The sequence below is a fragment of the Onthophagus taurus genome, chromosome 2 (genome assembly GCF_036711975.1).
Source record: "Onthophagus taurus isolate NC chromosome 2, IU_Otau_3.0, whole genome shotgun sequence".
Classification (NCBI taxonomy): Eukaryota; Metazoa; Arthropoda; class Insecta; order Coleoptera; family Scarabaeidae; genus Onthophagus; species Onthophagus taurus.
In genome coordinates, this window is record NC_091967.1 from 26,360,155 (window position 1) to 26,375,058 (window position 14,904).

At 32.1% G+C, this 14,904-nt stretch overlaps 1 protein-coding gene across 2 annotated transcripts; it reads right to left on the reverse strand.

Annotated features, from left to right (window-relative positions):
* Positions 1-1,492: 1,492 nt before the first annotated feature.
* On the reverse strand, positions 1,493-11,661 carry LOC111417324 (Nop17 like). Of its 2 annotated transcripts, XM_023049560.2 has the most exons (3): positions 9,455-11,661; positions 9,241-9,313; positions 1,493-2,445 (listed from the first exon to the last, which is right to left on the reverse strand). In XM_023049560.2, exons 1-3 carry the CDS (start codon positions 11,208-11,210, stop codon positions 2,199-2,201), a joined length of 2,076 nt encoding a protein of 691 aa, XP_022905328.2. In that variant the 5' UTR covers positions 11,211-11,661; the 3' UTR covers positions 1,493-2,198. The 2 variants fall into 2 exon arrangements, with proteins under 2 accessions (XP_022905328.2, XP_022905327.2); XM_023049559.2 differs by having other exon boundaries at positions 9,241-11,656.
* Between the last annotated feature and the right edge of the window lie 3,243 nt (positions 11,662-14,904).

The following is a 14,904-nucleotide window of genomic DNA, read 5'->3' on the forward strand; positions in this document are numbered from 1 at the left end:
TTTATTGTAATGTAAACCTTTACTGGCGTGCAAGTAGAACTGGTGCAACTACTGGCGCCACTAAATCCATGCATGTCTAAACTCACCTTAATGGAATGGTTTTTGTGGGAGATAGAGTGGTCGTACCTAAATCATTAAGACAGGAAATGTTAAAAATTTTACATAAAGGACATTTTGGTATAAACAGAACGACTGCGAGAGGTCGTCAAGTCTTATTTTGGCCTGGTATGGCTAGTGACATTAAACAAATGATCGAACGTTGCGCAGTTTGTGAGAAATACAGATACGCAAACATGCGAGAACCTCTTATACCACACGAAATCCTAAACTTGCCTTTTCAAAAGATTGGATCTGACATACTTCAATATGGTGATAAGTCATTTTTAGTTATGGTTGATTATCGGACAAAGTGGTTAGAAATTATACCTCTCAAGTCTAAACAGAGTTCGGACATAATAAATGCTTTTAAGAATGTATTTGCAACTCATGGTGTACCGGACATTGTTGTGTCGGATAACATGCCCTACTCGTCCTTTGAATGTAGAAAAGGACGAGTAGGGGTAGAAAACGCAAAAGAATATGATTTTGAATTTAAAACCAGCAGCCCGAGATATCCAAGATCGTATGGTTTGGCAGAACGACAGCTAAGAACATACTTCGTAAAATTAAAGATCTAGATGCTGCGTTGATGGAATATCGAAATACACCAATTACAGGGTTAATGAGATCTCCTGCTGAACTTTTGTTTTCTCGAAAGATTAAAACGAAGTTACCCATAGTAGGAAAAATAAATGAGGAAATCAAGAGCTTTAAAACTGATTTAAGCAAGAAACAAGAAATAATGAAAAAATTCTATGACAAGGGAACAAAACCATTGAAAGACTTAAATGTGGGAGAAAGGATAGTTTATAGAAAGAACAAGGAGTGGCAGGCAGCCGTAGTTATAGGTAAACATGAAAGTCCAAAATCATACTTAATAAACACAGGACTGAATGTACTAAGAAGAAATAGTCAAGTCTTGAGGAAATCAGTAACTGACAGACAACTACCTACAAATAGAGTACGATTCCTCTTGCTCTTCCAAAGGACATTGATTCTAATCATGATAATAATAAGTTAGGTGATAAAGTAGAAAATGCTATTGTACCTTTAATTACAAATAATGAACAACCAATTGTCAATTTAAAAACTAAGCCGTCCCGAATAATGCGAAAGCCGACTAAATTTAACGATTATGACATGTGATGTATTAACTTGATGGGAGAGGTGTCATAAAGATGTACGACAAGTTGCATAAGTATTGCATGACAAGCAACTCGTGTGTGTACTAGCTATAAAAGATCTGTAGAGTTAATAGTTAATAAAGATATATTTATAATTGTGCGACTCATTATTATAACAAGTATAGATTGACCTCTCTAAGTACCTGCTTGACGTTGAGTTTCGGCACACCTGTATAATGATTAATGAAAGATTTGAGTAATAAAAATGATTAGATTTTCCATAAAATTTATTTCAAGATCTAAACATTGATAATACTTAACAAATGATTTCGAAAAAAAGAAATTCTTGACCGTAAACAGTAAAATCAATACTTAGTATACCACAGATAAAAATAAATTGAAATATGCTAAACAATATTTATCACAATGTTAAGTAGAAATAAGAATTAAAACTCGAATTAACTATGGCCACCAAAAAATTGAAACTAAAAAATTTAATAACAATAAGTGGAAATCACTGCGTTTTTAAAACAATCAAGAAAAAAAAATACTAAACAATTAATAATAATTACCAATAAAAATTAATAGAAATGTATATAGACATGTAAATTCAAAAGAAATAATAGAAGTAATAATGATAAAGTTGAATGAATTATCGTCTATACATACATTTTTTTTGTACTTTTAAGGTTTTGTAATTTTTTTTTTGTATTAATTTTTTTGTATACTAATTTAAGCCACAAATCAAAGCTGTGTTTTCAGAATTACTTAATTAAAAACTACCCTATAAAAATGTACTTTTAAAATTCCATCACAAAGTAATAAAAAGTTAACTAAAATAATTGAAACCAGTTAAGGAATTATTCCAGAAAATACAGCCAAGTTTGAGCCCAACTAACTAATTAATTAAAATGGAGTAGTACAAATTGGTGCTCGTATTACAAAAATGTAAAAACCTCTTAATAAATATTTAGTTTAAATATCCAAATCGAATATATCCAAATTTCCTTCTTCCTCTTCTTCTGGTTCTTCATCATCCACAGCCTGCGCTTTGCGCTTATCTACATTATTTGTCTCCGGTTCGTTAGTCTTAGAATCCCTCTCCTTGAGCTCATCCAACTCAGACATTTCGCTCTCACTGTGTCTTCTATCATGAGCACGTTTTTTATTTTTTGCTTTGCGTTGATTCTTCTTTTTTTGCCCTAGTATACTCGAATTAAATCTGCAACAATAAATCATAAAAAAAATTATTAAAGAAGTTTACATATATTCTATATAATAAATTTGTAGTAATTAAGAAATGTGCAAATAAAATGTTTGGTGTAGATACATTTTATTTTTTCGATATTTATATAGTTTCGCAGAAAATTGCAGTTTAGTAAGCAAGATTTGACCAAAATATGTATAAATGCGTTTATCGAATACTGTTATTAGTTTTCCAAACTTATGTCTCTTAAATTTTTATAGAGCAATTAAAGCGAATTATAATGTAAAAAGAAACAGAAATAACGAGCGGTTGCTAAGATATCGATCACTAAAGTGAAAGGCCTTGAGTTTTGGCATGGATAATAGTCATCTGTCAGCAGTACGTTATGAAATCGGTATCTGTAAGCAATGATTAGTCATCTGTAAGCAATATATGTGTACTCCTTTATCAGTAGCATCTAGTTTTTTGCCAGCAGTATTTAGCCTTGTATTTGTAGTATGTAGTCATCTGCTAGCAGTATGTTATGCCAGTATATGTAGGCAGTATATGTTCCTTTATTACCAGCATCCAGTTTTTTGCCAGCAATATCTATTCCTTTGCCTCTATATAGTATCTAGTCTTCTACAATATCTATAGTTATGCCGTTTTTATTTATCTACAAGCAATGATTAGTCATCTGTAAGCAGCAGATACTCGTTTATTAGCAGCAGTATCTAAAGTTGTATCAGCAGTGTTTGGACTCCTATAATCAATATCTATTGTTTTTTGACTTCCATTAACAGTATCTAACATTCTATCGGTAACTTTTACTCTTGTCAATAGTATCTAGATTTTTCTCTAAGCGGCCATTCCACCCCTTCGATTTATCAACGCATAAGTTCGCATTACAATGACACTTCATCTTTCAGAAAAAAACTGCACTTGTCGTATTTTAACGTGGATTATCCAAACAGTGCAGGACTGTCAGGTTGGGGTGCTTTATGTAGCAGATGCCAATGCAATAATCTTGTAGTTGATAAATAAGGAATTTAACCAGGAGTCAATGTGATGATGAATATCTACTTAATACATAGGTTCTCAGTTGCTCAATCAACAGCATTATTTTCATTTTAGGTTTTATTTCAGTCTCATCGTTGATAGGAATATCAATTTTAAAGTGTGGCTACTGTGCTGGCCTATCTGCAAATTATTCATTGAAGTTCACCTATCCATGTGCCATTCACAGGAAGTTGTTGGACAAAATACATAAAATATGGATAGAAATAATTTTTGGACTGATGATTCTTTTGGCACTTTTCTTGTAGCCTATGTTGGACTGGCCGCTAACTAAATTAGTACGTTAACTGAATTTATACGATCTTTTGGTCTGAACTGTGCTAGTAAACAACAAATAATTGAGTGATGTGAAAGCGGTGGTATAGATGCTGTTGTTATCTCATCGCAACTTCCCGCAGATTCATGCCTGTTGAATGTATAGAAACTATACATCCTTCATTAGCAATACTCTCATCTATTAATATTATCTAGGCATCTATTACCAGCACTTACTCTTTTACCAACAGTAAGCAGTTTTGTACAACCAGTATCCGATCTATTTTTAGCAGTATCTACCTCTCCATGAGCAATATCTAGTCTTCTGTAAGCAGTAAGTAATCTTTTGCACACAATAAGTAATCTTCTGCAAGCGGTAAGTAGTCATCTTCAAGGAGCAAGTAGTCTTCTTCAAACAGTATTTAGTATTTCATTTGCAGTATCTAGTCATCTATTAGTAGTTTCCAGTCTTCTGCCAATAGTGAGTAGTTATGTGACATACAACTACCATTAAAAGTTTAAAATTATTAAAAATAACGTTATCAATAACACTCTTAATAACAGAAAACCGCAAATAGAGGCGAATATAGAATTGCAAACACCTCCCATTCTTTCTTAAATAAGAAAAAGACACTTAGCATGAAACGCTGTGACTTCTAAGAGAATTAGAGTATAAAGTTTATAGAAAGAAATATTACAGTATTCTTTGAAACATAATGTGATGAAATTTGATGCAATTGGCAAACATAACAGTTCTCAAACGTATATAGATGTCTATCAACAGCATCTAGTCTTCTCTATTTATAATCTCGCAGAAATGTTCCTTACACCTCGTGAGTTGGTCTCCTTGTGTTGTCAACAGTTGTCCATCCTCTTATAGGTTTACTCTTATTGAATCCCTTCCTAGATAGCATGTGTAATGCTATATAGTTCCTTGTATCAGCTCTTCTTCAACAAGCTCTGCTTTATCACACGTTCTTTACTAGATGGTCGGTGACTGTATACTCCGTATGTGCTTGGACTTTTTGCTAATATTTAGTCGTCCTTTGATCTCCTTTCTACGACTAATTACATAGATCTTACGTATTCTCAGACATCCAGTCTTTTTTAAGGTTTAAGATGCTTTGATTAGATCCATGTATCTTCAACGTCGCTGTCTGCTTGTTCTTGTTTCGGTAGCATCTCACAGCGATTCCTTTTGCTGAAACTATCTTTTAGCAGCCATAGTCTTCAGTCGTAAATTTGCAACAAGGTGGTGATCGCTGCCACAGTGGGCTAATCGTTTGTTCCTAACGTCCAATAAAGACCCTCTAAACTTCCTGTTCAGTGCTATATGATGTATCTGTACAGGGTGTCCCAATTTCGATGTCCGCATAGGCTATATCCGAAACTAAAAGAGATAGAAAAAAAGTAGCTTACATGTCATGATCTCGTTTTTTGAGAAAATGCTAATGCCGAAAACTCCGAACAGATATCATCTTTTGTTTTCGCCCTATCGGCAAAACCTGAAAATTTTGCGAAAACGACATTCACGAATATCTTACTTATTATCAAAGATGGAGTATTATAAATAAAACATTATATGGGCAACTTTTTACGAAGAATCCAGTAGAATTTTTTTCCCATCTTTTATTTTCGAGAGTTTAGAAGTAACTTTATTTTTTTAAATGGAAACCATAGTTGGCTATGACCTAAAATAATTTGTTATTTTCTTCTGATAACAAATATATATAGTTTGTGGGGTATATTTCTTATAGTTATTGAATAATTAACAAAAAATCATTTTGTTCTATCTAAAACTAATATATGTATTTAAAAGTTATGTTGCTATGGTGATAACCATACATACTATGATGACACATAATGTATCAAATAATTGCTTAAGTTTGTATTTAAAAATTCGATAACAACTCTGGCATTATGTGCTGGTACGAAGCACCAGCATGTTAAGTGTCAAAGTATAACAAAACTGAATAAAACTTTAAAATGAATTTCGAAAATTATGAAAACTGTAACATGATGGAATGCTATATGTCATCAGATAAGAATGCGGCGTTAGCCGCGCAATTATATTTCACAAGGAATCCGGAAAGAAGACAACCGCACGTAAGAACTGGTAAGAACCTTCAGCCGATTAGCAGAAAATTTAATAGATTTTTGGTCCTTCCCCAAACCACGTGCAAAAACGTATCAACAAAATGACCTGCAAGAGGATGAAGTCAATGTTGGCTTCACTTGCGATAAATCCATCAACATCTTGCAGAGAAATTGAACAAGACGTCTGACCCAAAAGCCGCTGCTCCCGAATATGAAAGAAAAATAAGTATAAACCATACAAAGCGGGGCTAACCCATTATTTACGTGCTGTCAATCTAAGATTAGAATTTTGTAGATGATATTTAGAAAAATTAAATAATCTGCTGTTTGTTCAAAATGTCATCTGGACCAATGAAGTCTCTGAGTGTTCGAAGAAGGTTGGGGTTCAATGTATGGTGTGCCCTTTTAGATAATAGAATGTTGGCATATAGTATCTACCATAAAAACTTAAACACAAGTAATACCTCAATATATCAAGGCAGCACGTTGTGCCTTTGGTCGACAATTTGCCATTAAATAAGTCTCAAATGATATATTTTCAATATGACAGAGCACCAGCACTACAAACTTTGGCAATAATTGGAAACAATGGGCACGTTCAGCCGGTGTCTACTGTTGAGTTGCTATATTAGCAGTCGCAGCTGAACGATACGCTAAGTCAGCGCTGTTACGCAGCAGTTTAGTAAATATCTCAGCGTAAGTAATCTGCGCTTAGTTTGTCAGCGGTTGTGAAATTCTAGGTTAGGATTAATATTTTTTGTTTCTCCCCTTTAATTTTGAAAACTGGCAGAACTGTATAAAATGAAATGAGCCTTAAAATCAACATCATCATCCATTATCCCTTGTAATAACACAAAATTTTCAAAAATATTATTGTCGGCCATAGTTTTAGGTTATGCTGCTAATTCACAATTGCTTGTTCAGCCGATTTCGTTCCGCTGTATTAAAGCTCATACAACTAGCTGACTGATTTAATTCAACTGTTGACACCTGCTGAACGTACCCAATGTTTTCCATCATGGTATGGTTATCAACATAACAACATTAAGTTTTAAATACATACAATAGTTTTAGAAAGAACAAAAAAAATTGATACATTATGTTCCATCATAGTATGTATGGTTATCACCATAGCAACATTAACTTTTAAATACATACATTAGTTTTAGATAGAACAAAATGAAATTTTTGTTAATTATTCAATAACTATAAGAAATATACCCCACAAACTATATACATTTGTTATCAGAAGAAAATAACAAATTATTTTAGGTCATAGCCAACTATGGTTTCGATTTAAAAAAATAAAGTTACGTCTAAAATCTCGAAAATAAAAGATGGGAAAAAAATTCTACCCACGCCACTAAATTCTTCGTAAAAAGTTGCCCTTATAATGTTTTATTTATAATACTCTATCGTTGATAATAAGTGAGATATTCGCGATTGTCGTTTTCGCAAAATTTTCAGTTTTTGCCGATAGGACGAAAACAAAAGACGATAGCTGTTCGAAGTTTTCGGCATTAGCAGTTTCTAGAAAAACGAGATCATGACATGTAAGCTACTTTTTTTCTATCTCTTTTAGTTTCGGAGATAGCCTATGCGGACATCGAAATTGGGATACCCTGTACAGGGTGGGCAAATTTGGGTGTTATTATAGGCTATCTCAGAAACTATAAGAGATACGAAAAAAGTAGGTGCCATGTTCCGGTCTCTTTTTTCGAGACTAACCCAATCCCGCAAACACCAAACCTCTATCTTCTTTTGTTTTTAAGTTATAGCCAATAAGTCAAATTTTCGTGATTTCAAAAAATGCTCATATTTCGTTTGTTTTTGAAATTAGAAAAATGGGGTTGATACGTTCTTAAGACACTTTTTTAAGTAGAATTTACTGCCGTTGAAAAATTTTAAAAATATTCGATGATTTTTGAGATACAACACAGTTGTATTTTTTTTAAATACAAACTATAGTAGATTATGGTGTTACTGAAAAGAGCATATTTTTAGCTTTCCAATGATGTATTGCACACATGGTGTATTTGGGGAAAATACTTAGTTACTATAGTAACGTGAGTTTACTGATCATTTCATTCATGAATTTTTCGAAACGAGTTTCCCGCTTAAAAATTCCTCATTATCTTTAAATACATAAAGCGATAAAAAATGAATCTTTGAAAATGATAGATAAGGCTCCATATCCCATATAAACATCGTTTCAAGTCCGCTGCCCAGTTTATGATCCCTAATCTTCCTCTATCTCACCCAATTTGAAAAGAAAAGGTTACTAATATGAAAAAACTTCTAAATCTCATGGTTGGGGAAAACTGGGAAGATACTACCGAAGATTTCATTCATTGATACCCAGCTGTTCTAACCTTACAACCAGTAAGTTTAGTAGAAGAAGATGACAGTTTGTGACTGTTTAGTTCCTGAAGTTGTTCATATTTAATTATTCATTAATTAATACATTTCTTGTATTTTTAATAAACAAACTTTACTTGCTAACCTTTTTTTATTGGTAAACAAAGTCAGGGATAAGATGTTGAGAAATTTAAATTAACTATTCAAAGTTTTTATTCGTTGGTACACAACCAACTTTATCCTGAATAATAGTACAAAACCACCTTTATTCTGTCATATTATAGCCACTAGGTAGTATTTATTATCCGGACCCGCCTACTATAATCAAAATTTTGAATAATTTGGCGCTTACTATTTTGGAATTGAAAATTAACGCTTATTTTCTGCAAATACACCATGCGTGCAATACATCATTGGAAAGCTAAAAATATGGTCTTTTCATTAACATCATAATCAAGTATAGTTTGTATTTAAAAAATCATCAAGTATATTTAAAATTTTTCAACGGCAGTATATTCTACTTAAAAAAGTGTCTTAAGAACGTAACAACCCCATTTCTGTAAATTGAAAAATAAACGAAATATGAACATTTTTTGAAATCACGAAAATTTGACTTTTTGGCTATAACTTAAAAACAAAAGAAGATAGAGGTTTGGTGTTTGTGCGATTGGGTTAGTCTCGAAAAAAGAGACCGGGTCATGGCACCTACTTTTTTCGTATCTCTTATAGTTTCTGAGATAGCCTATAATAACACCCAAATTTGCCCACCCTGTACATTATTTTTAATGCTACTTTAACATAAATTTTTTCTAATGTTACTATCTTATATGTTTGTACATTGTAGGGTCTAATCTACTGATGAAGGGCAGGGCCCGAAACCAGGTCTAGACGATAAATTAATGAATTATTACCAAAGTATTAAAATTATGTACATAATTTTTCTTTTAAAATATTATCACATGATGAAAATTGATATATCCTATTACAAAAACAGTTTTATGTTGCACATTACTTTTAAACTATATTATATGTTTCATATCTTACCTATACAATTGTTTTAAGACGACATCATTAAATCTGACGGTTTTCTTCAAACTCGACGAAACTTCCCCATCCTCTGGAATGATAGAATCTAAACTAGCGTGACAATTTTCAAACGATGACGCCCAAAGGAAGTCGTCAATACTAGATTCAGAAACGCTACGACTTACCGAGCTACAAGACCCCGGAAATCGTTTTAAAATACCCTTAGACTTACTCGGACTATAACTCGAGCTCAATTCATCTCCACTCGATTCCGAAACAGCACCTTCAATATCAATCGCTTTACTCATAGGCGGTTTATTTTCATCTTCATTCAACTTCTCAATCTCAATCTGTACATTTTTCGTGCGTTTAAACTTTTTTTTTGAGCAACTTTTATTTTCTTGTACATGTTTAAGATATTCAGAGGAGTTCTCTTCAGATTGGGTCGACGTCGACGGTGGGGTATCATTTAAAAACTTCTTATCCACTTCATTTTCATTTAAACCAACCAAATAAGAATCGATTTTACTCAAATTAATTGGAATTTGAATGATGACGTTGTTATCCCAAACTTCAACTGATAAATCATCTTCTTGAATTGAATTTAATTCGATGTAAAAGGAATAAGATACTGGATAAAATCCCGAACTTACTGTGGAAAATTTAAGGTGTAAAGATTTGGGGGTGGTTAATTTTTTTAATGAGGATTCGTCGACGTTTCTTGTTTGTAAAGTTAGTGTTAAAATGTTTTGGGAGAAATGGGAGGAGAATTCAGGGAGTATGTATTCAATGTTGGGATCAAGGAAATTATTATTTTTTATTTTTAATTCTTTTGAGTCATCTAATATAGTGATTAATTCATCACTTGAAAACTCAGTGGGGCTTGAACCATGGTCACTTTCAACTCCACTATCATCTATTGCATCAATAATACTTTTTCTTTTAACCGGTAAAGTAATAACTAATTTTTTTGAGTCTTGTGCAAATTTAGCATTCCCCATATCTTGATTTACACAATAAGGTAGAGTCAATTCTAATTTGTATTTAGATGGTTTTTCACTAATTAATTGGACTGTTTTTTCTGTAACATCTAAAGTGATATCCCCAGCTGATTTTAACAAAGGTAAATTAATCTCTATAATTAATTCTTTAGGTATGGTACAATTTATTTTACAATTTTTATCCTCAGTGAACTCCTCCAACTCAATATTACTCCTATGTTTTATCATATAATTAGGTATTGTGTATTTACTTGCATTCTCACCCTCATTTCTTTTCACTTTAAATTTACAAGGAATTTGTTCCTCCACTTTGGGTAAAGTGTCATACAATTTATCCATTAAAACTTGTTCTTGGGGTTCTAAAGGTTCTGGTTTAGATTGTGATTTTTTACGGATTATTGCTGGATGTGCCATCCCTTTATATTGCATTTTAGGAAATTTTAAATTCTTACAATCAAGTTTAACATTAAAATTGGACTCAACAGCTTCACAGGCCGTGTTATTAACCATATTCAAGAAGGCTTTATTATTTGCAGCTAAATATAAAGTATCAGGATGAAAAACAACATCGAAAACTTCACATCGTACCCCTTTTTTATCAATATCTTCTCTTGGTGGAGCTAAAGAAAACGGTAAATTCCAATTTAAACCATTCTGCCCTTCTTGAACACTTCTTTTTGAAGAGGGTTTTTCGATATTTTCGTTTTTACAAATATTAATGAAAGCTTTTTTGGTACCATTTAAGCTTGTTTTGATTACATACCCAGCACTTGGATTAATGAAGGTCACATCGTATCCTCGTTCTTTTTCTAATTGGGTTATTTCGTTTTGATAAAGTTTTTGATTTTCGGGATCTCTTATTTCATCAACGTAATCGCACAATAATTTTCTAAACTCTTTGTTTTTTAAGGCGTCCCCCAATTTTTCGACTTCATCACGGGTTAAATCCATGTCTCTAAGCTTATCGAACGAACCACCACAAGCCATCGTTGTTGTTGTTATTATAAAACTCTATAAGTGTTATCTTTTAAACGTTTTACGTGTTGTTATGATGCAACGTAATAAAAAACTCGCGTAGAATGAAGTTCACGTGGGCGAATCAGAGGAGATAACCGGCCGGTAACCGAAGCGGTTATTTTAAAATGTTCGTTCAAATTCTATAAAGAAAACGATGTACGTGGATGTACGGAATTGTTTGGTCAATATTTAACTTTAGTAACTACTTTAAAAACTCACGATTACGAGTTTAATTTGGTAAGATTGTTTGGATGAGTTGTTTTTGTTGTTTATATAAAATCTTGACCTCTTTCCAAACCAGAAATGTTTTTACGAGAGCAACTTGGCACGAAAGATAGGAAATTTTTTAAACGTTGAAGTTTTGAAAATGTTATTTTAGTTTGTTACCCCGGTAATAATTTTTACGTCACCATTTATTATTTAAAAATATTAATATTTTCAATTTTCTTGTTCTAAACGGTCTAATACTTACAATTAAGTTAGGTACACTGAATTATTAAGATTATTTAAAGATTTACATTGACAGCTGTCAAAATTTGATTGACAATTAAATTTAGTTTGTGCTATGTACCGTGTACAGTGCTGTGCAAAATAATAGGTGTGACCTGAAAATAGTCTTTAAATGTACAGTCAGAAAAAAAAGAGATGCCTCGACTTTCGTTCGTATAGGCCGTCCAAATTACATTTTCGGGGATTTTTTTCAGTAAACATACTGGAAGGTTATCCAACTCCATATGAACGCTGTTGAGTTCAGACTACCCTCATTTAACGCTAGTAGCGCGGTAGCATTTTACCCGGGAATTTTAAAAATCTTTGGAATTAGGTTTTTGTTTTAAAACCATGCATGATAAAATTTTACAGAAACAAATTCACTATAAGCAAAAATTGTTAATTTTGTTTATAGAGAATTTGTTTCTGCAAAATTTCAACATACACAATTTTAAAACGAAATTTTGTTAAGTCAAAAACAATTTTAAGTTAAAAAATATATTAAAATAGAAACAAAAAAATAAAATAAACTAAATTAAGAAACAAAATGATGAAATAAAAATTACAAAAAAGAAAGTAAAATTAAGTAGGTAATTAAAAATAACATAAATAAAAAACAAGATAGCGTTTATGTTTTTCACCCACATATGTACAGGGTGGGCAAATTTGGGTGTTATTATAGGCTATCTCAGAAACTATAAGAGATACGAAAAAAGTAGGTGCCATGTCCCGGTCTCTTTTTTCGAGACTAGCCCAATCCCGCAAACACCAAACCTCTATCTTCTTTTGTTTTTAAGTTATAGCCAAAAAGTCAAATTTTCGTGATTTCAAAAAATGCTCATATTTCGTTTATTTTTCAAATTAGAGAAATGGGGTTGATACGTTCTTAAGACACTTTTTTAAGTAGAATATACTGCCGTTGAAAAATTTTAAAAATATTTGATGATTTTTGAGATACAACACAAAGTTGTATTTTTTTAAATACAAACTATAGTAGATTATGGTGTTACTGAAAAGAGCATATTTTTAGCTTTCCAATGATGTATTACACGCATGGTGTATTTGGGGAAAATAAGCGTTATTTTTAATTCTAAAATATTAAAGATTAGTATTCCAAATTTTAATTATAGTAGGCGAGGAAAACGTTAAATGCCACTTAGTAATTTTTCGAAACGAGTTTCCCGCTTAAAAAATCCTCATGATCTTTAAATACATAAAGTGATAAAATTAAAAAGTGATTCTTTGAAAATGAAATAAGATATCCCATAAAAATATCGATAAGGCTCCATATCCCATATAAACATCGTTTCAATGGAAAGTCCGCTGTCTAGTTTATGATCCCTAATCTTCCTCTATCTCACCCAATTTCAAAAGAAAAGATTGCTGATATCAAAAAACTTCTAAATCTCATGGTTGGGGAAAACTGGGAAGATAACACCGAAGATTTCATTCATTGATACCCAACTGTTCTAACCTTACAACCAGTAAGTTTAGGAGAAGAAGATGACACAGTCGGTGACTGTTTAGTTCCTGAAGTTGTTGTTCATATTTAATTATTCATTAATTAATACGTTTCTTGTATTTTTAATAAACAAACTTTATCTACTAATCATTTTTTATTGGTGAACAAAGTCAGGGATAAGACACTGAGAAATTTAAATCAACTATTCAAAGTTTTTATTCGTTGGTACAAAACCAACTTTATCCTGCATAATGGTACAAGACAAACTTTCTGTCATATTCGTGCAAAATCATAAATATAGCAATTAGGTAGTAATTACTGTCCTAACCCGCCTACTATAATCAAAATTTTGAACTTTAGCACTCACTATTTTGGAATTGAAAATTAACGCTTATTTTCTACAAAGATACCATACATGCGATACATACGATCATTGGAAAGCTAAAAGTATGCTCTTTTCAGTAACATCATAATCAAGTATAGTTTGTATTTAAAAAAAACACAACTTTGTGTTGTATCTCAAAAATCATCAAGTATGTTTAAAATTTTACAACGGCAGTATATTCTACTTAAAAAAGTGTCTTAAGAACGTATCAACTTCATTTCTCTAATTTGAAAAATAAACGAAATATGAGCATTTTTTGAAATCACGAAAATTTGACTATAACTTAAAAACAAAAGAAAATAGAGGTTTGGTGTTTGCGGGATTGGATTAGTCACGAAAAAAGAGACCGGGACATGGCACCTACTTTTTTCGTATCTCTTCTAGTTTCTGAGATAGCCTATAATAACACCCAAATTTGCCCACCTGTACATAAAATTTAACAAACACATTACAAAAAATTTTAAATAAATTGTGTTCCGTACAATTAAATTTCGGATTTTCCATTTTTGATAAATAAAAAATTAATTTCTTTTTAATAGAACGCTGGTTAGCTATTTTCAGTAGCTTGTTATGTATTATTTTGGTGCCTTCTGAAAATAACACCTGTAGCTTATCGCTTGGCTGCAACAGCGCCTGTGGGGTATAGGCACGCTCCTCTATAAGTATTCCATGACTACTTCTTTGTGAAATAAAATCACTACGGCATGTGTTAGATTTCAATCTTATGTATGCGTGTGTATTCGCAGCAATTTCGCTTTGGTTGACTACATCTTCGCCTGTATCTTCACCTTCATCTTCATTCATGTCTAGATGTTCTTCAAAGGATGTTGTAGAATTTGACGATAATACAGAAGAAGCAAATGATTTTACTTTTTCAAAAGCCAGCCGGCTATCATCTTCTTCGCAATTGGCTCCCGGCGAATGTGATAAGGCAAAGTTATTCACCAACAAAGTTTTATAGGTATTTTTAAAAGCCGTGCAGGAGGGATTGATGTTGCGAGCGCCGTGCAGACGAACACATCCGAAAAAATTTTCTAAGGGATCTTGGTTTAAATTTATGGGCAAAAGAAATTTAAAACCAAGACCTTGTAGTTTATTCCACAATGCCTTAAACCCTTTAAGAGTTTTAATCCAATTTTTATACTGTGTTCTCTAATACAACAAATATTAATTATTATAAGGTTTTATTTCTTAATATTTAATATTAATATTAATTATTACAGAACACGCTTTCAAATATTCCTCCATTTTAGTTACACTGCACTTATTGAACTTAATCGAAAGCAGGTGCAACAAAATCTGCACTAACATGCACCGGCTGCACTAAA